This window comes from Coenobita brevimanus, chromosome 95 (genome assembly GCF_032717465.1).
Source record: "Coenobita brevimanus isolate Jiangsu-jjx chromosome 95, ASM3271746v2, whole genome shotgun sequence".
Taxonomy (NCBI): domain Eukaryota; kingdom Metazoa; phylum Arthropoda; class Malacostraca; order Decapoda; family Coenobitidae; genus Coenobita; species Coenobita brevimanus.
Genome location: NC_137048.1, coordinates 33,809,972 through 33,832,315, shown reverse-complemented (window position 1 = coordinate 33,832,315; position 22,344 = coordinate 33,809,972). Strand labels below are relative to the sequence as shown.

The 22,344-nt window shown below is 40.2% G+C and overlaps 1 protein-coding gene across 1 annotated transcript in view; it reads left to right on the top strand.

Moving 5' to 3' along the window:
- Positions 1–20,862, top strand: part of Pgant35A (polypeptide N-acetylgalactosaminyltransferase 35A) — a 36,763-nt gene extending 15,901 nt beyond the window's left edge. Inside the window, exons 8-13 of the mRNA XM_080283012.1 lie at positions 1,997–2,114; positions 5,456–5,608; positions 9,597–9,839; positions 11,782–12,015; positions 13,783–13,913; positions 20,580–20,862. Of these exons, the coding sequence (XP_080139138.1) occupies positions 1,997–2,114; positions 5,456–5,608; positions 9,597–9,839; positions 11,782–12,015; positions 13,783–13,913; positions 20,580–20,862 (1,162 nt within the window). The remainder of the gene's footprint in view (positions 1–1,996; positions 2,115–5,455; positions 5,609–9,596; positions 9,840–11,781; positions 12,016–13,782; positions 13,914–20,579) is intronic.
- Positions 20,863–22,344: the final 1,482 nt, after the last annotated feature.

Genomic DNA, 22,344 nt, shown 5'->3' with positions numbered 1-22,344 from the left:
ATGTGCTATAAGAATAGTGATAGTATTGTGCTGTAGAGAAAACTCCTAAAGCCCCATTAGGACCACTTGTGTCTCATTAGTGATGTTGGGAATAAGGACAAACACTGACTACATGTCTAATGTCACCATTAATAGATTCAGGAAGAAATTGTATTTATGCTGTACAGTATGTGGAAAATGCAAAACTGTTTGCAACTTATATTCATTTCTGTAAGTGTATGTCAGAGAGAACATTATAAGGATAACTTGTTTATTAAAAAGTATCACTTTTTACTGATCCCATAGAGGCAGCTAAATGCAGTGTTTCTCTAACTGTGTCACTCTGTGAACCATTGTACATTTAAAAAAATGAAATCTGACTTAAGTTGTAACCATAGAATTTTATGAGCATCACAGTTTTATTTCCATTGATTGTTGCCACACTCACAGGAGTCCAGGCCTTATGGGGTGTGTGTTGAGGGGTGGAGGGTATTGGTGAAGTGTCTGGTGTGTGTATGGGGTATGTCTCGGGTGTGGCTAAGGTGCATTTGGTGAGAATCTAGGGTGTCTCTAGGGTATGTCTGACAGGTGTGCCCAAAGACAAATAACACATTTTGGGATGTGTTAGGGATGTGGATGTAGTTGGGGTGAGTGTGGCAATTGAAGGTGTCCTTTGTCTTGTTTTTGTGTGTTTGCAGTAGTACAATTGCCAAATACATTTACTTTGGCTAAACCCAAACTTTCCCTTGCTACAAAGAAACCTCGTGTTCCAGGGGTTAACTAAATGTTTCATTACAGAAGTTGTAGGGGGTGGCAACCACCATCCACTCACTTGATGTTGTGCTTCCTAGTCCCTACTTCTTCCTTAGCCTTTATTCTTCTTCTTCTGTGCCTGCCCTCTTCTTTTCCTATTATTCCCATCTTTCCTGTCACTTCTTATTGCTTTTCTTTCCTTTACAGTAAGGTGGCTTTACACTGAGTGACAAGCCAAATGGTTTCCTGTAAGCCAAGAAACCATTTACAATGCTGGGTGTTAACCATATAACCAAACCATACATGCTCCCTACGTGTCAACAGGTGGGTTGGTGGAGGCTTAGTGCCTGTCCCCGTAAAACAAATAACTCAGTCAGATGGCCACCCCTTAAGGGATTATAGTGTCTGGCATTAGATAGATAGATAAATAGATCCTAACGTACGGATCGTACAACTTTAGAGGAGTAATGTAGGATTGGTGTTAATCTTTATCATTAATGAGTACTTGTATTAATAAAAGCTTTTCCTCTTGTGCGTTCTCTTTCCTTACTTTTTGGATTTTATCTCACCACATGTGTAGGTTGGATAGAAGGTAATGATTCATCCATCCATCCATCCATCATCCAATTCTATATTGCCCCATGAGGAGCGTAGGAGCCCGGGCAAGTTGGTCCTGACATTTATGATGAGAGTGACCAGCCTTACTCATCCCTGAGTGGCATTACGGGAGCAATAAACCCCAACCATCCTTTGGATATAAACCTTCACTGGCTCAGTCTGATTGGAGTGCCATAATTACCCACTAAGCCACCAGGTTCCAAAATTTGGTTATATGGTTACAACCCAGCATAGTAAATGATTTCCTGGTGTACAGGAAACCATTTGGCTTGCCACTCATTGTAGAGTCACCCACAGGCAGAACGAAGAGGAAAGAATGAAAGAAAGACAGAAGAGGAAGTGTAAAGTCACCTGTAGGCGGAAGGACGAGGAAAGAATGAAGGAAAGAAAGACAGAAGAGGATGGAAGAAAAGAAGGATTGAGAAAAGGAAAGGGCAGACACCTGAGAGCAGCACTGCATCAAATAGAGGTGTATGGTATGTAGGAGGACTGCTGGGCCTTGATAGCAGGCTCTGAAGCCTATGCCCAGAGTTGGGGGAAAAAAAAAAAAAAAAAAAAGTGGATGGTGAGTGCCCCCACCTACCACAAAAAAGGTAGTGATGATGATGATGATTAATGAAAGCCTCCAATCTCTTCTCTCCCCCAGATCACCCACCATGGCAGGGGGACTGTTTGCCATAGACCGGAGTTACTTTATCGAGTTGGGGGAATACGACATCGGCATGGACGTTTGGGGTGGTGAAAACCTTGAGATATCATTTAGGGTCAGTGGATTATATTTTTTTTTCATCATTTTAGTCCAGTGGATTTTCTTTCCCAGCTATGTGTTGTGGTTTACATTTTTGTCACAAAAGTTTAGTGGTGTTCATCATTGTGGCCCATTTCATTATTCATGCTGTTGATTAGTTTCTCTCTCTCTCTCTCTCTCTCAACTTCATGCCACATGGGTATGGTCAGAGAAAGAGGTAAGGTACTGTTGATGGTGATTATGTCATGATGTTGATGATGGACATATTGTATCCACTCATCATTCCCACAGAGTAAAACTGAAGTAAACAGAAGCAATTTTTTCATCATCATCATCTTACTCATCATCATCATCATCCGGACCTCCTTTCTCACCCTAGGGTGAGGTGAGAAGTAACAGCATCCAGACAGCCAGAGTTTGATAATTTCAATGGGCCACACTTCCATTCACTAATCATTCAAGCCCACGGAATGCTGACTTCATCTGATAGGCCAAAAGGTTTCAACATGTGCTGTAGCTTCACATATACTTATCCAGTAGAGTCAGTCTGAACACTGTCGTGTTAAAAAGGGGTGCCTCATTCCTTGTCATATGCTTCTCCTCACAAAATTCATCCAGCCAGCTCGATCTCTTGTCAGTCCCTTTGCCTCACCAACTTCCATACCCCTCTTCCTCACACACTTTTCCACCATATCTCTCCACCTTCTGCTTGGCCTACCTCACCTCCTCTCTCCTTCATATTCGCTCAGATATATGGTAAAAGTCCTCTTATTTGGCAGAAAGTGCCAAATGACCGGGAAAACCTGCCAAAAAGTTTCTAGCAATCATGGTCAGTCACCCCAATGCAGTCACAGTGCCTAGCAAGTACGGTATTATTGGTCAACCCTAAGCACTAAATATTTGATAAGCAACTTATATTTAATTTATTTAGTGAAACAATACACATGAACTTACCTTAACTGGGGTGTAGTTGCATATTTTCACCGTAAAGTAGCACAACAAAGTTTCCAGACTTTCATTAGATCTTGCTCAAAAAGCCAGACACTTACAAGTCATGATGGCCAACTGTGTATGCAGTGTTGGCAAGCAGAAATCTTCAAAAGTGCTAAGCTCAACTTCAGTATGCACAAAACTATAGGTGAACTGTTCAAATTTTCACTCTAAATCAGACTTCAAAACGTGCTAAATATAGAAGAAAATATAATACTATATTCATTGGCGCTGTATTATTATGAAAAGCGATAGATCTAGTGTTAACAGTGATAGCTTGGCAACTATGGGTGCATGGGTACCAGCGATGAGCTGGCGACTCCGTAGCGGGTGCTGATTGGCTCAGCATATGTGCCGGAAGAGCAGAGAACTTTCGTAATGGGACTATTTATGAAAACAACCGAAAGACCAGAAATACCATAAGACCAGATTTTGAATGAGAGGACTTTTACTGTACCTTTTTCACCACCATATTGTTATTCATTTTCTCCACATGACCATACCATCTCAGTACACTTTCTTCGATTCTGGTGTCCACAGACTTCCTTACTCTGCATCTTTCATGGATCACTTTATTCCATATCCTGTCCACTCTCAGTACTCCACATACATTCCTCAACAGTCCCATCTCCTCTGCTCTTACTCTTGACTTCTCATTTTCATGCCACACCATGGTCTCACACCCGTATGTTAAAGTTGACACTAACACTCCTTCATGTAAGCCTCGTGCTGCTGCAACACTCAAGCCTCTGTTTCTTATCAAGGCCATCATAGCACCAGCTACTTTCCATCATTGTGTCACTCAACTTTCCACTTCTTTTGCACATTTTCCTCTCCTTTTTTTGTCACTGTACCTATGCATTTGAACTCTCACCAATTCCAGTCTCTCTTCATTCACAGTAACATCACACTGGGAGCCACCTTCTCTCTCATTAACCATCACTTTACTCTTTTCTACATTTACTCTCAAGGCACGATGCTGAACAACATCAATAAAACACTGCACTAGTCTACCAAGCTTTTGTCTGGTATTTACAAGTAATACTGCATCATCAGCGTCCATCAAATTTGAGGGGTTTCATCCATCACCATTCATTGCCAGTGCCATCCCTCTCTCCATTACTTGTATTTTTACATCAGTCATCACTGTCCATATACAGTATATATTGAACAACCTTGGGGACATCACACAACCTTGTCGCACGCCAACATTGATTGTGAGCCATTCACTTAAATGCCAGACTACCCTTACACATGCATCACAACCATCATAAAAGCTCTTAACGGCACCAAGCAGCTTACCTTCTACACATTACATACGCAGAACCTTCCACAATCCTTCTCTGTTTGCTTTTCCTTATGCTTTTTCCAGATCCATGAATGCCATAAACACCTTATAGTCCTTCCCACAAACCTATCCACACATCCTCCACCACCCCCAGTGCCACCCTGTACATAAAGAAAGCCACCACTACCTCTTGCACTTTCTTCCTCTTCTTTGTACTAGTTCCATGAAGTAATTGCCAGTATCTCTTGCACAAATAGGCACCATATATCTTCAGAGTGTTTAATGAGGAGTGTGGTGTGGCACCTCAGATCTTTCTGTGTGGATGGAATGTAAAAGTGATTGTGTATATGTTTATCTGTGTTTGGGGTATTAGATATTGCATTGTGGAGGTTGTGGATGGAGCCTAGACATGATTGCGAACTACAGTAAAATCTCACTGTAACAGACTGATTTGGAGGGAGAATTGATACGTAAAGCCAAAAATGTGTTATATCTGATGATCCCCCCCTGAGGTGGGATTTCAAGTAAATGTTTGAAAATAAATGAGTACAGTAGCATATTCTAGTACTGAAAATGAAAACTACCCATTTTACACTAACTTGGCCTTATAATTTTGCCCTTTTGTAATTTATATCACACCCTTGATGTTGCACGTCTTTATGAAATGCATCTGTTGGGACCCATTGTACCCTATTTAATGAACCTTTTTCATTATACCTGACGAAAGTCTGGTGGCTTTGTAGTGTCTGTTAAATCTGATATTCAGTTTAACGAGGTACATTAACTCGAGGTTTTACTGTACTAATTATTATGTAGTGTGGAACATCATGCATGGTAGTGTGGTGTAAGTCTAGAGGTGATTGTTAATGACTTGTACATATCTGGTGTAATGTGTCTGATATGATAGTACAAGGGTATAGTATAGAGGCAGACAAGAAGTGATTGTGTATGACTTCTTAATACTGTACATGTTCTGTGTGAGTCACATGGCAGTTTAGAGGTATTGTACAATAATTAGAAGTTATTTTGAAACTAGGATGATTACTGTATGTATTACTCATTTATTTGGGTTGTGCCAGATCTGGCAGTGTGGAGGGAGCCTGGAAGTGATCCCATGTTCCCGGGTAGGGCATATCTTCCGTCGCCGCCGCCCCTACACTGGTCCAGATGGTCGTGATGCTCTCCTCCGCAATTCTCTCAGACTGGCCCACGTCTGGCTCGATGAGTACAAGGTGGGCAGTTGCTTTAATGTCTGGCAGTCTGATGATTCTGTGGATATCTGTCTGTGTCTGCTAATTTTCCACTGCATATTTAGGGTTAGTATGAAAATTTTTCTTCATCCATCCATTCATCATCCAATCCTATGTTGCCCCATGAGGAGCGTAGGAGCCTGGGGCTAGGCAGTTTGTTCCTGACATTTAAGATGAAAGTGACCAGCCTCATCTCTGAGTGGCATTGCGTGAGCAATAAACCCCAACCATCCCTTGGATATAAACCTGCACAGGTTCAATCCGACTGCAGCTCCTTAATTACCCAATAAACCACTAGGCGTCAAAATTTGATTATATGATTACCACCCAGCGTAGTAAATGGTCACCAGGTGTACAGGAAACATTTAATCTAGTGATGTACTTGTCATTTTATTCTTGGTGTCTCCAGATGATTTTACTTTTTAGGTGGCAGTGTTAACTATAGCCTTCATTATTATTATTTTTATTATTATTATTATTATTATTATTATTTATTTATTTATTTATTTTTTCTTGAGATTATTCCTAAACTGAATAAAATAATCTAGTGATACCAAGAGTGAAATGCAATAGACAGCATTAGAATGAAGGCATTCAGAATTCTAAGTTTAGTTTGTTTGTGTACTTACAGAATACAGTATGTCTGTCTGTTTTTAGTCTTGTTTCTCTGTCTTTTTACCTACAAAATATTAGTATTTCTATCTGTAGCCTAATTTCTTTCTCTGCTCACCTACAGAATATACAGTAATTCTGTTGCTTATTTGTCAGTCTTTATCTTGGGAATGCATCCAGAATGGCATGAACAAAAGCTTTTCTAAGCCATGGATTTACCACTCATTACTACTTCATCTTTCCACTTTAGATGACTCTCCCTCATTTATTCCTTAACTGTTTTTTTTCTGTCTCATTCATAGTTTTTCGTTCCTCATTCTCCAGTCACCTTAATTCTCTGTAATTAGCTTTTTTCATCCTAATTCCAACACCCTGGTGACATTTGACATTTTATGCTACTACTAGACAGTTCTATTCAGCTTTGAACTGACTTTTTTTTTTTTTTTTTTTTTTACTATTGTGCATCATTCAGAATTTAATAAGATTGCTTGGAACTCCTGAGTAGAAAGTAATATGTTATCCTTTGCCTTAAGGGATTAATTATCTAAACTAGCTCAAACCAATTTACCCGCAAGCACTTTAAAGTCTAGACAAGGTGTAATGCAGTGATGTTTGTGAATTCACAGACTGAGGTCAGACAAGTAAAATATTGTCCTTCGTTTCAAGGGCTAATAATCTAAACTAGCTCAATCCAACAGACTGTCAAGGACATTTTAAAGTACTGGATAGATAAGGTGTAATGCAGTGGTGAGTTTTAATTTCATACACACACTCAAGCTCAGACTGCCTGTCTAACAGTGTCAGGTTGTTGTTGTGCTACCCAAGTCTGTCTGATTGAGCAGACCCATCAACTTGAGGCAAACAGCAGCCCCTGCAGGGCCATCCTGTGCAGTGAACTAATATTCTCCCGTGCCTGATAGCATCTTATCCCACCGAGGCAGAGGGATTTTTGTGAAGGTTCAGTTCCTGGGTGGATGCCACATACTGTATGTCTCTCTAGCTGGTTAACAGGGGCACCATAGTAGACTCCATGTCACCTCGTTATTTGACTATATGGTTATCAACCAGCATTGTAAATAGTTTTCCGTGTTACAGGAAACCATGAGGCCTGTTTCTCAGTGTGGAGCCACCTGATATGGTAAGAAAAGTAATAAACAGTGACAGGAAGGATGTGAGAAACAGGAAAAGAGGAGGACAGACACAGAAAAAGAATGAGGCATAATGGAAGTAAGCAGCACTACATTAATTGGGTGGACAGTGGACACCCCCACCTACCACCAACAGTGCCAAGTGATATGTGCAGACTGATATATGCCCTCTTACTAATAGGTCCAGCCTGTGATTGTCCATAAGCATTGCAGTATTCTCCAATTTTACTGGGCATGTTGTTGATAGTTCTCCCACTTTCATAATTTCCTTTTCCTTGTTTCTTGATTCTACCTCACCCATCCTTAGGTGGGAAAAAAGATCAGGATGATGGTGCTAAATACAGTGATCCCTTGCCTATTGCGCACTTGCTTATAATGATTTTCGTTGTCACTGCTAGATGAAAATCTTCACTCTTGCAATCATCGCACATTTTTTGGCCAAAAAGATTCATTATCATGCACCTGAGTTGGTTTCTGCTGACAATGATGGTGCAAAATCTGTGGCTTCTGATGGCTTTGAGATATTCAGTGAGGTCCAACTCGAGGAATTAATTCTAGGTGATGGAGATCACTAACTCTCCTCAAGCCCACCTCAGTCTCCGTATGGTACTTGTTTCTTCCATAGTGCGCCCTTTTCATCATTTTCTGTTAACCTAACCATGCCTGTGTGTGTTTCAGATACTTAACATAATAATATGTGTGTGTATTTAGTGGGTCTAAATTTTTGTAACAGCTAAAGTTTGGGTTTACAAGTGGGATGCCTGGTACAAGTTAGAATAAATCCCATAGGTTCTGTGCTTTCACTCTCATCTTAAATGTCAGGACCAACTGCCTAGCCCCGGGCTTCTACTCTCCTCATGGGGCAACGTAAGATTGGATTATAGATGGATGGATGGTTCTGTGCTTTCGTTATCGTGGATTTTCGTTACCATTCACTAGGCATGGTACCAGGTACCGTATGTGCCATAACCAAGGGATCACTGCAATATATTTTTCCTTTACACACTTGGGGGAGGCTGTGGCTGAATCAGTAGAGAGGCGGCCTGCAGTCCTTATGGACCCAGGATCAAATCCCGGCTTAGGCAAGGAACAGTTAAAGGATTTGAATTTCATAAAAGCAAACTTTACAGTACTCATCTACCAGAAGACCCGCTGACATGTCGTAAATATACTCCTGCTAATACCAGTACACCAGTCCTGTATGAGACAGCCCTAGTGTGTATTCAGTATGGATGGTGGGTGTTAGCATCGAAGTGGAGGTGTGCAGGAGGACTGCTGGACCATGGTATAGGCCTTGAAACCTTTGCCCAGAGTTGGACACTTAAAAAAAAAAAATAAATAAATAAATAAATAAACTGTCATTGAAATTTTTGGGGATCACTAGTTCACTACCATCAAATCCTCTCATATTTTCATGCTATTGGTTGATATTCATGGGGATCACTGCCATCAAATTCTCTCATATTTCTCATGCTATTGGTATCTACTGGAATAATTCAGGAATGCTATTACATTCATTTGTGCACATTGCCTCCAGGGGCAGTTGGTTGCCTGCAATTGATGAGTCTGCTCAGCCAGACAGACTGGGGTTGATCAGCAACAACAACAGCAACAATCATGTGCATTTGTGTTGAACATTCACATGAAAGACACATTACCAAACCCAGCATCCACATATAAACTGGCTAGTTCAAACCAGTTTGGACAGTTGTACTAATAGCACTAACTGAGGACTTGTATGAAGCTTAAGCCTTACTGTTCTGTTCTTGATAAAAGTGTGTGTGTGTGTGTGTGTGTGTGTGTGTGTGTGTGTGTGTGTGTGTGTGTGTGTGTTCAGTTGTTTTGGTGCATGTTACAGCTAAACTAGAGCAATATTGACTTGGAAATTTGCATACCTCAGTTTCAACATACCTTCTTACTAAATTATTTCCTGGTTCAGGAATCCCTTTTGCATGTTACTCAGTGTAGACTTAGCTATAGGTAGCAATACATCATGTAAGTGGATGATGGGTGCCGCCACCCACCCAGCTGGTAATTTTTTTTTTTTTTTTTTTTTTTTTTTTTTAAGGCAAAGAACATATTTTTTCTTCTGATTACTGCCAGCTAATTTTATTCACTGTTGAATAAACCTTCAAACTCAAGAGGTTAGTAATTCTTACTTAGAATGTGGTGGGTGTGAAGTGTAAAGTGATTCTTGATTTTCCATATAGGAACACTTCTTGAACATGCATCCTGGGGCAAGTAAAGTTGATTATGGTGATGTCTCGGAACGCATACATCTACGAGAGAAACTTGGATGTAAGCCGTTCTCATGGTACCTCAGCAGTATCTACCCAGATCTACATCTCCCTGGGGAGGAAGATAAGACAAAAGGACAGTCTGACTTCGACAGTGGGGCTAGGCAGTTCCAGCCTTGGGATAAACGCTTTCGCAATTACACTAACAAGTGGCAGGTCAGTTATCACATAAAGTTAATTTGCTTACATTATCAGTCATGGTATCCAGATATTGTAGTTCTCAAGAACCTAATTATCCACGTGCTCTTCTTTGTTCGCCATCCAAGGTAACTGAATGCCTAATTATTGACTAATTCGTACCTCATATTCCCCCTGCTCCCACACAGCATGGCTAGAGAGCACTCCACTCTGTTAACACCTTTCTGACCAACCACACACAACTCATATCTGATGGCATTAACTCCACAAGACCCCCACAATGTATGTCTATCAACAATAGACATTAGTAAAGCCTTTGATGTCATCCCTGACACAAATTAACCACCAGAATCTACAACACAAACATGGAGTACAATGCCAAGCACTGGCTTGCCAAATGTTTGTCAGGCAAACGCACATATGTTACATTCCAGGACAAGTTATCATATCACACAGAATTTCCAAAACAGGGTTTCCTGGGATTCTGTTCTCTTGCGTACACTTTTGAACCTATACGTGCATGATATTCCTACACCCCGACTGCCCATAAACATTGCCACATATTCGTGTTGTGATGGGGAGGGGTAGATTGAGATGGTTTGGGCATGTGGAGAGGATGGGGAATGATTATTGGGAGCAGAGTGTGAGAAGTGTTAATGTTATGAGTAGGGTAGCAAGAGGAAGTACAAAAAAAGCCAAGGAATGAGGTCATTGAGTGTGACCTCAGGGATAAGGGACTAAATAGGGGAGCTGCCAGAGATCAACCAGCGTGGAGAGCCACCATTAGGTGACCAAGGCCGACGCATACAAGCATGTTGGAACCTTCAAAAACAAAACAAACCAGTATTGTACACTTCACTATATGTTAAGAACTTGCACTGTTATTTAGCGACAGCACTGGTGTTTCAGTGGCTTCACACACACGAAATGAAACGTAAGGGAGACGATCACGGTGATTGTAAACTCTGGGCAGCCATCGTGACTTAACCCTTACCCGTTATAGTCACTGCGAATGGGATGGACGGAGACCGCCAGGTATTGGGAGGAGCTGCGAATGTATTCCTGCCAAAGTTTAAACTGGCTGCGATTTGATCTCAGCACCAAAGGATAGTGAGAGACTCCTGCCATCTGATGCAAGCGTGCCTCAGTGTGACTGCCAGGTGTAAAACGATGTTTTCTGAAACCTCCTCTTCTGATTCCATTCCTGCCTCACACGGACCCCTTGCCTCATCCACCCCTGCCAAGCCTCTTTCCAAGGATACGAGGAAAGGGCTCAGTGGTAGTGCCATTGGGCATGCCTTGTACACCACTGTGTCTAGTTAATCTAGCAGTGGAGAAGTTACCACGTTGAGAGTGAAGCCAAAGCCGAGGCTGTGCTTACACACACAAATACATCCTGCTTTGAGTGCCAAAAGTTACTTATCTTCACATCCATACTCATCGACACGACCACCTGCAGACCAGAGGATGCTTTCATTCACAAGAAGAAAAGTTGGTGAGTAATATGGTCTTTAATTTGTTTCCCTAACTGCTATACTTTCCCAGATATAATGGTTTGAAAAAAGGCTGTATTTGGAAATATATCCATAAGGAGAGGGCAGCCACGCCCAAAACATTCATGACATCTAGGGGTTAAACATCTGACAGTCAGTGTGAGCGAGAGGCACTGAGTATGCACAGCATTGTCATAATTGGCCAGTACAGTTGTCGTATAAGCAAATTTTGCCATTGTTATTGCAAAACTAAGTATAACTTAGTTCATCATTCTATCGATTTACCATATGGCGAACAAACATATAGCAAGACCTGACTGTGCAGAAATATCTGGGGGTGATTTACTCATGGCCACTTCTCACATGTTGTGACATCAGGCAACAGACAGAATAGATAGAGTGTATGTATGTGTTTTTGTGTACATACCTACCTCATATTAATACCTTAATTTCTTGTCTTTTGACAGATACGTTTAACAGGTAGTGACCTTTGTGTGGAATCTGAGGGTGAGACATCCAAGAAAGGATCCAGACTCCAACTAGGTCCATGCAGGGAGGTGCCACGGCAGACATTCTACCAGACAGCTCGCCATGAATTAGTCTTGGACCGCTTGTTGTGTCTTGAGGCCTCCCATCACCAGCCTCGTCTCACTAAGTGTCATGAGATGGGTGGTACTCAGGAGTGGCGACTTACCAAGCAGGTTAGTTGCTGAGTGATATTGCTCAAAATTTGAAGTGGGTGGGAACACTTCCTCTCATTACACCCTTCCTTCATCATGTGCTACCCTTATTGTCCCTTCACCTTGTTTCTGCTTCTTCCTCTTCCAGTCACCCACCATCATCATACTCTTACTCAGTCTCTCACTCACCATACTTACCCCATGAATGAACCACATCAGAGTATTTCTTTCTTTCCACCTTGTATGTTATTGTACCCTTAGGCTTATGTCGACAGGAATCTAGGGTTAGGTATGTGTTGTTGAGAACTGCACATGCCATAACTCCAGCAAATTATTTTGTAAGAACTGTAGCCTGCAAAGCTTGTGTTCCGCTGCATATAGTAATGGCCTAGGTGAGGACCTGGCATGGTTGCTTTGTGTAAGTAACAGCATTGCAGACTACCTGTATGATCCCTGAGTAGCAGAGAGCCAAATCGTACTGAGTATTTTGTTTTCATTCATTCATTCATCATCTAATCCAGTGTTGCTCCATGAGAAGTGTAGGAGCCACGGGCGAGGCAAGTTTGTCCTGATATTTAAGATGAGAGTGACCAGCCTCACTCATCCCTGAGTGGCATTACATGAGCAATAAACCCCAACCACCCCATGGATATAAACCTGCACCGGCTTAATCCGAGTGGTATACCTTAATTGCCTGCTAAACCACCAGGCGCCATAATTTGTTTATATGGTTATCACCCAGCATAGTAAATGGTTTCTTGGTGTACAGGAAACCATTTGGCTTGTCACTCAGTGTAGAGCCACCCATAGACAGAAGGAAGAGGAAAGAATGAAGGAAAAAAGGACAGAGAGGAAGGATGGAAAGAAGGAAGAGAAGAAAGAGCAGGCACCTGAGAACAGTACTCCATCGAGTGAGTGGATGTAGTTCTGACTAATATTGTATGGAATCCCAAAACTACCTCGACACTGAATATTCACAGCCACCAACCTTTGGTGTGGTAATCATTAATAATTTTGTCCGATGGTGACAAAAACGTGCTGGTCCAAACACATTAAAGTGCTGTCATTGATAACAGATAATTATACATCCTCAGCATACGAACTAGTGAGTGCATGGTGGGAAGGAGAGAAAGTAAACCAATTGGGAGATAAGTGTAGAGAGTATAGAGACAGATGAATGAAACTTAGTATAATGTTCACACTGCTATAGAAGCACCCAGTCATTATCAGCAACTTATTTAAATTTCCCTGTTTCAGCAAGCTATAAGAGATCATGCAGGTAGTCTGTAATGTAGCTGTTTAGACAATTCAACCATGCCACATTCTTGCCCTTGCCATTACCATATAATTTTGAAGGAATGCAATCTTTGCTGGATGTAGTACAGTAGGATGGAATTGTGATAAGAGGCTATCAAGAAATTAGGTTGTTTTATTGCAACCAGTCTCTATTGAGTGTGCAGTTTAGTTTCTGGTAGTAGATAAATAGATTCTGAAGGATTGAATGACCATGGCCCATTTCATTGGGGTGTTATTGATAGCTCAGCCACTTTTATGGGTTCTCTTTCTTTGTTTCTGGATTCTGTCTCACCCCACCCATTTTTCTAGGTGGAAATAAGACTTTGTTATTTCATTTTATCATCAAACATACTCCTGTGCCGTGTTTAATTCTGTAAGATAAACATTCAGCATAGAAGTGAAAGTTGAGATGAACTGATCAAGTAAATGCATTTTATCAATTTATATTTCCACCAGTACTTTTATGCAAATTCTTGGTATTTCCTCTTGAAGTTTGGTGTTGCGCTGTACAACCTAGCTGTGGGTCTGTGTTTGGCTGTTGAGGAAGTGCGTGTGGGGGCAGCAGTGGTTATGGAGATGTGTTCTGTCCCTGCACGTGCCTCCTGGGACCTTCTCCATGCCACGTGACTCGTTAGTCTGGCAGGACCTTTGCTGTCATGTGACGAGAATGGAAGGTTGGTGAGAGCAGGTAATTAGCAATTTAACCTCTTCAGTATGATGATATACTTTTAATTTTATTTTTGTTATAGATGATTTTTCTCAGTTTTGGAGAAACTTTTCAAACTAGAAGGGTTTGGTATAATCTTTCTGAACCTTTTCAGTATAATAATTTTCCTCAAAGCTGAATAACATCATCAGGAGAGAGCAGGAATAAAATGTCATAAAAAACATTACAGGACTGAAGAATTATTCATACTTATGGGTACACTAAAAAACCAAAGTTCGCTTACTATTCCAGTGTATGCTTCAGTGTAGCATGTTCATTACTTTCTTCCCTGATCTATCACACACTCTTAAATTGCATGATCTATGGCCAGAGAAATGTTCCAAGCTTCTCTTGGTTGAAGAATGCTAATCTGGAGAGGAAAGTAAGAAGTATAAATGAAATATTTGGCAACCTTTTGTCCTCATTTGTACGTAACAGTCGTTTGACACCCACACCCAGCTGAAGGCTATAATAGAGCTGTCAGGTATTGCCTTTAATATTTTTTTCCATTATTATTTTTCATATAATTATGTGCTTATTACATGAATGTATTTTTATGTATTCAAATAATTGTTGGTAGACAGGCTTTCTTAATGCCATAATGGATAGCATATGCTGCCCTGGCATTAAGCAGTCATTAATTTCCATCATTGCTAAACCTTGCTGACTGTATCATTGGTCAATAAGGGTATTGCCATCTGAAGGGTGCCAACAGTAGTGATTTAGTACTGTATCATTGACCTGCTTCCTCTCAGGATCATCAGAATACTGGTAGTGAGAGAGGGAAAGAAACAGTGCAGTCAGAAGCATTGTTCATTACCTTCAGAACAGAGGAGTGCATTCATTGCTGCTCTTCATGAGTGTGTCATAGAAATTTAGGTATCCGTATATTGTTCCTTTTCATCTAGAATCCAGTTATTCAGATGGTTCATCAGATGTCGTTTACCTCAGGTTTCATTTACAGGATACTATACCCTTGATATTTGTGGGGTTAGGTTCTCCCAGATCCCATGAATATAAAACTGTGATTATGCATCATGGATCTGCATATACTCTTCATGGACCTAAAATTTAATGTGCAGTTCACTGATAATACAGTATTACAGAAGCCATCTGATGTTTTATACACTGTATTATACACAGCATATAACAGCTTAAAAGCCCTTCCCCTTCCTAAATGACCATAAACAGGTGTCAGAACATCAATGAAAATACAGTAGAGTATAAAGTGAATAGTATTATTGCAAAGAAATGTGCACAATAAAAGTGTAATGTATAGTAAATATGTAATAACTTCCAAATATGGAATGAATTCTCACCTATATGAATTTAAGCTTTGGATGAATTGCAGCACCTGAATGCCCATGAATAATAGAATCTGCAGATTTGAAGGGTATATGGTATATCCAGACTTTTTGTACTGTATGTTTTGTTTATTTTGTTTTCCTTGTTTAATTATTTTGTGACATGTAAATTTTTGTTCATTCATACTCACATCTGCTAATACTGTCTTGAGACAGTATGTATCTGTCAGTGAACAAAGCAAAGAAATGTTTAAAAGTGGCAGTCATAGTGCTTGGTTATCTGTACAATGATTCCAGAATGAGTTTTGAAAACAGTTTCGAAAGCTTGGATTCATTACTGTACAGTAAGTTGAATACTGGTACTCTTTTAGCCTAGTTTAAAATTCTTGATATAATTTAGTTTTCTATAATGCTAGCAGGATATTATTCCTTGTTTATGGAGACTTCATGTGTTTTGTTGAATGCCCTAGGTTCATAGGTCTAAGTTATAGAAATCAGCACCACAGCCAAGCACCTCATGGCATCTGCCCCTTTACCTTACCATATATACTGTACATACTAGCAAGATTGTCTGATCTAGGAACAGATATACCGATAATAATTACATTAGGTGCTCGATGTAACAAACTCTGGTGTTGCGGAAGCCCAAGATAACAGAATTATTTTTTTCTGGCATTTTTGCCTTATTTAACCGAAAATTTCTTTTAAATTGAGCATAATTAAGTTAAGGAAAATCCGTACACAATACAGGCAAACTCTAGTTTAACAATGGGATGTGTTAAGTAAAAACCCATCACTAGGTGGGATATCATATATTGGGGCTGATTTAACATGTAAACTATAGAAATGCATTTTTGAGCCATGGGAGTCCCCTGCAACCAAGAAACCCACCCAAATGAGTCCAAAAACAAGTTTATAGGTAATCTAAATGGCCTAGCAGCTGTAAAAGAAGCTAACCTAAGCCTAAAACCAGTGCCTGTCTCACTTCTACCCAGTCAAGGTCACTTGAGAATCAGATCACTGACTCGTATTCAAATTTGGTAGAGAAGAAGGATGAGGAGTATATTATACAATCTCACCATCAGACAGTCCTGGAACAGTTAAATTAACGTCTGTTATGCATGATAATGTATGAGTGACAGAGAATCGTCCAAGGTGCAAATTGTTGTTGCGGGGAGTCGTTGATGCTTTGACGAGGAATTGTGTTGAGGGGGAATGCAATGATTTTGAGGGATAGCCTTTTCAGTGGCCCCTCTTTTTGTTATTTTAGTTACTGCCCTGGTTGCTGAACTCCTTTATTTTCTTCTCTCTTATTTTCCAACATTTATTTAGAAACCATTGTTTTTTCAAAGTGTTTTCCCTTGAACAGCCAGAATGTAAACATATGATTTATCGATGTCACAGTTTTCATCAATGCAGGAAATATTTACTCTTTAAGGCTTTCATAATTATTGATATTTATTTAAAACTGTTATGTATTCCTTGTTATGTTAGATGTTCAATAGTAATACACAAAATATTCTTTGTTGAGTCGCCTACTTGTCCACACTGTTTTGTACCTCATCTGATGGGCGAAAATCCGTTCCCCAAATGACAGTGTTCACCCCACCAGTGACTAAAACACATTAATCTAAGTCTAAAAAAAAACTATAAATATACCTAAACACAAAATTTAAGTCTAAAATATAATCAAAATTGGTTAAAAAACAAAACAATTCCCATCGTTATACTGGGATCTGGCCATCATTAGGCGGGGTATGGTGGTATTTCTAACCCCATCGTTAAGCTGAGTTATCACTTATCGGGGTATCGCATATCACATATTGGGGTTTTGTCTGTAATGCATTGCTGGGGGTATTAATTATGGGCTCAGACTGAAATGTGTAGCAATGAGAGTTAGCATAGTTTGCTAGCTTCGAGTTGTCTTCAAGAATTTAATAGAAAAAAAGCATTTCTGAAATACTGGAAAATTTTCCTTAACTTGAGCCTTGGTTACAGAACTCGATTTAGCGAAAAATCCAAAATAATGGAGTGGGGGTTGGCTGAATTAATTCCTTAAATCGAGCATCCATTGTACCTCATATTGATGATGAAGACATACATACATCTATCTGTCTATCTATTGCTAGATGCCATAATCCCATAAGGGGTGGCCATTTGACTTCGAGTTAATTGTTTTACGGGGAGGGGCACTAACCCTCCACCAACCCACTTACTGACACGTAGGGAGCATGTATGGTATGGTTATATGGTTACCACCCAGCGTTTTAAATGGTTTCTTGGAGTACAGGAAACCATTAGGCTTGTCACTCAATGTAAAGCCACCTGTAAAGGAGAGAAAAGCAATAAGAAGTGACAGGAAAGATGGGAGAAATAGGAAGAGAGGAGGGCAGGCACAGAAAAAGAATGATACTGGCTAAGGAAGAATGCATCATCTAATTCTGGGTTGCCCCATGATGAGTGTAGGAGCCCGGGGCCAGGGAGGTTGGTTCTGACATTTAAGCCTCACTCATCCCTGAGTGGCATTATGTGAGCAATAAAGCCCAACCACCCCATGGCTATAAACTGACACAGGCTCAATCCAATTGAAGCGCCTTAATTACCTACTAAACCTCCAGATGCCATAGCTTGGTTATATGGTTACCACCCAGCATAGTAAATGGTTTCCTGGTGTACAGGAAAAAAATTATATAAATGAGATTCTTTGTAGGAATAACATTGGATTTTTTTTTTTTTTCTGAGATACTTTAAGGGAGCAGTTTAGTTTGGCAGTGCTTTTGTTTTGTGTTTTGCTGTTGAAGTATGGTCTCTATGAATGTCTGATATTTCACTTTTGATGGAGGTGTTTACTGGGTAGATTTGAACATGTTAAATTCATAATTAACATTCCAGTCATCTATATTTTGTTAATAAGGTGTGTTAGGAAGATGACAGTGTACAGTCCAGTAGTTTCTTTAACAATGAAAAGATGTAATTTGTTAACCTGTTGTCATTGTTCTTACCATAAGTGTATAGTTTGTTGAGAAATATATATATTTTTTGTGATATTCAAAGTCTTAGTGGAACTGAGTACAAGATAGGTTGTAGGAGTGAATCTGGTGATTGGTATATGATTGAGCTTAGTGTCATCTCTTTTGCCCATACTCTTATCACTGAGGGAGGCTCCCAAGCATGTTTTTTTTTTTTTTTTTTTTTTTTGAAGATATACCTATTAACATTTTCCTATATGTTATATATGCAAAGTATGTTAATAATGGAAAAGCACCTATATTTTTGAAGAGATTATCAAGGCATAATGTTCATATTATATGACAAAAAAAAAAAAAAAGTGCTGGAAAGCATACTAAACTCCTTAGAATATGGTTCTTTCTGTCATTCTTTGTTCATTGCTGCAGTCCTCATAGTGCAGCATACCTTTACTCACGTATTCTCACCCTTCCCTACACGTATTTTCTTCTTTTTCCTTCTGCCTCCCTCTCACACACCATGATTTTAATGTATCTCTCACACTCTAGGAGCTTAAGAAAAATTATAGGTGGTGATCAAAATATTTTTAAATGTGTAAATACTGATGGCATACAAATTATCCAGTGTTTTAACATTGTAATGATGATGATAATGAAGATTGTGATACTGTGATTGTTTTTTGTTGTTGTATTGTCATGATATAGATGCATATGGTGATGTTACTGGTTGTTATAATAGAATTTCGGCAGCTGTGTTGTCTAATACTGATAGATATTGATGATGATGATTATAATAATGCTGGTGAGGATGAAGATGTTGGTAATGACTCATAACAATAATGGGATGATAATACTGATGGTGGTGATTTATGCTGGTTTTCGTAATAGTGATAAATCTCCCGTATTATGTTACATCTTCCACAAACATGATTACAGATCAGATTTAAATAGCACATGTACATTGCACCTGTTTTCCTGATTATTCTTTGTAGTGAGTATGAATGTGGAGAGCACTTGTTGTTGCTGTTGTTATTCATCTCCAGCCTGCCCTGCCCAGCAGGTCCTTCAACTGCAGGTAAGCAACTGCCCCTATGGGATCATCTCATAAGTTCCCTACACCATTAAAGTTGTGTCTGTGTCTTAGTGTGGCATGTGATCTGCAATTTTTCACTGTGCACGTTATGTGGATGTAGTCTGCAAGCAGGGCATGTGTCATCTGTGCTTCCACCCAGCCCAGATTTAAGCCGAGAACCAAGGAGGGCTAGGTGATATTCTGATCTAAGCCTAGGTAGGTGAACTCGATCATTTCTGGGTAAGGGTATCTCTGGTGGGTGAATATTGGGAGGAGGAGCATTTAGTATAGTGTTCTGATTGAAGTGTTGTAGTGCCATGCATGTAAAATACATTTTTTGGTGTTTCTTCATTGTTAATGTTGGAATGTCTGCAGGTGGGATGTTGTTGAAGAGAATCTGCTGAGAGTGTATGGTGAATGTTTTATGTGCCTAGTTGTATTGTGTGGCATAGTCATATAATGACAAGGGTGTTGTTTGTGAGCATAGATGGCTTCATAGAAGTCTTTGCCTTTTTTATCAATATATTCTCTCACAGGAAGGACTTTAGTTTCACAGTGTAAGTCAACTGTGAGAATGTTACTGGTGCAGTGATGGTACGTAAACATTGTTTCAGAGCTGGGCACTGCAGTCTAAAATTCAACTCTGCAGTTGCAATTCTGCAACCTCTGACACTTACCTTCTGGTGCTGCAATTCCTCAGTAAACTTGGAATGTGCAGTTCCACTACCTCAGTACCACAACCACAATCCAGTTTCATAATTTTCAGTACAAAGTGCACAAGCGGGGGGTAAATTGATTGTAATGTAGTGAATTATTGTATTTATATTCTATTTATGACATTAATTTCCCACATTGACACTTATGTCACTGTGACCCGCACTACACACTAGTGACTCTGTTCATAACTTTAAAAAATAATATTACAAGGAAAAGAAATAGCCTTTATGGCACTCGGGAAAATCAGTCTGACCGGCAGCGGAATGCAGTCCATAGAACTTAAATAGATAATTCATAGAAGTATGCTTACTCTTGTAGATAATAACTCAGTAAGACCATAAAAATAAGTATTTTCAGTGATCACCATTACATTAACCCTTAAGATCGTCATCTGTCAATTTGTGGAACAACTGTGCATGATTAGCTATGCATGCCACAAAATTTACTGCCATGGTGGCTTATAGTATATCATATCATAAATCATTTCTCCTGGTATTGCCCATCCCTACTGCTAACTGACACAGCGATGCCTTGCCTGCTGCTGCTGCTGGCCGGGAATCCTGTTCAAGTTTGATATTCATGAGTCATGCTGTAGCCTGTGCTAACCGCCACCGACTGCCACATGGGAGATTGCTAACAGGATTGCGATTGCGGAAGTACTTCCGCAATGCAATACCGCAAATTTCGGATGAGTTTGTCACAATTGCTGTTCCGCAGCTGAAATCATGCGGTCTGCTATTGCAGAATTTGCAGACTGCGGAAGTGATTGCGGAGGTGCCCAGCTCTGCATTGTTCCTAATGATCTGAGAGATATTGTAATGGGTGTTAGATAGGATGGGGACCTTTGCTGGGGAGGCATAGGATATCATTGATTAGATTTATTGTTTGGTAAGATTTTTTTTTTTTTCCCCTCTATGTGCCTTAAGTGCATTGACTCTAGGGGTGTGTCATCTCCCAATGTCTTGTATGTGGTCCCTGAAGGTGAGTCCAGTGTCATAGGTCACTTAATGGTGGGAGTGTGTGGCATGGGTTCATTGTTAAGTGTGATGTTTGGTGTGCACTGGTGCTCATGGTTGCTGCTGGTGATGGATGAGGTATTAGATTCGACCCGTTTTAATTGTCAGCCTTTTGTCCTTGACCCGTGCCAGAAGTGTGTTAAGGTAGTCCTGGTGCAATGTACAGGCTGTGTCTACAGTGTAGTGGGTGAATGTTATGGTAATGTCATCTTCAAATGAGCCAATATTTTTGATGAGCTGGGATGTGTGAATATCATACAGATATAGGTTGAAAAGTGTAGGTTAAAGAGTTGAGCCCTGTAGAACTCTGTTAGGGAAGTTTTGTGTTCGTGATAATTTGCCATGGAGTGTTACATGCTCTTGTCTGCTATGTAAGTACAGATGGTAAGCTAGCCTTTGTTATTGATCTCAGTGTCTGTATTTAATTTTTGGTGATTAGTTTGTTGAGGGATGGACTGAAAAGCTGTACGAATGTCTCTTGTAAGAAGTGTTAGGAGCTTCTGAGTGTTGCAACTGTCAAAGTAAAAGAATCCATGATTATAGCACACAATGGGAGATGCAGAGAGTTTGTTTGTGTGGATTGAAGGTGGATTTGCAGCCCAGTTGCTGGCACTGTATTTTCCTAGACCCAAAACCAGTCATGACACTGAAAAACAGTGGGCCTGAATATGTGAGGTATCCGTAAGTACTGCCGTAATATTAAGAATACATTGTATATCAGCACGGAATATGTACACTTAAAATTCCATCTTGTGCAGTGTTTGTGATAAGTGGGTACATAGGAGATGTAGTGGTATTACAGGTAGACTGCGAGATAATGCTGATTTTACGTGTGCGGTTTGTCGGGGAGAGCAGGTGGAGATTGTCAGGCATGAAAGGATTGAACTTGCTGGTGAGTCTCTTGAATGTGTGGAAGAGTTTTGTTATTTGGGAGACATGTTATATGCTGGAGGTGGGGCTGGAGGTAGCTCTGTGGCTAGGGTGAGGAATGGTTAGAAGAAGTTCAGGGAGCTGTTGCCTCTCCTGACATTGAGAGGGCTCTCCCTACATGCTAAGGGATCTTTGTATGCGGCATGTGTTAGGTGTGTAATGCTGTTTGGTAGTGAAACCTGGGCAGCAAAGGAAGAGGATATTTGCAGGCTCAAACGTACAGAAATGACAGTGATTAGGCGGATATGCAGTGTGTTCCTGAGTGTAAGGCCTGGGGGGGCTAGGTTTACGATGGAAGAGGTGAGATGTAGGATGGGACTGGAGTGTATTGGTGTTGTGATGA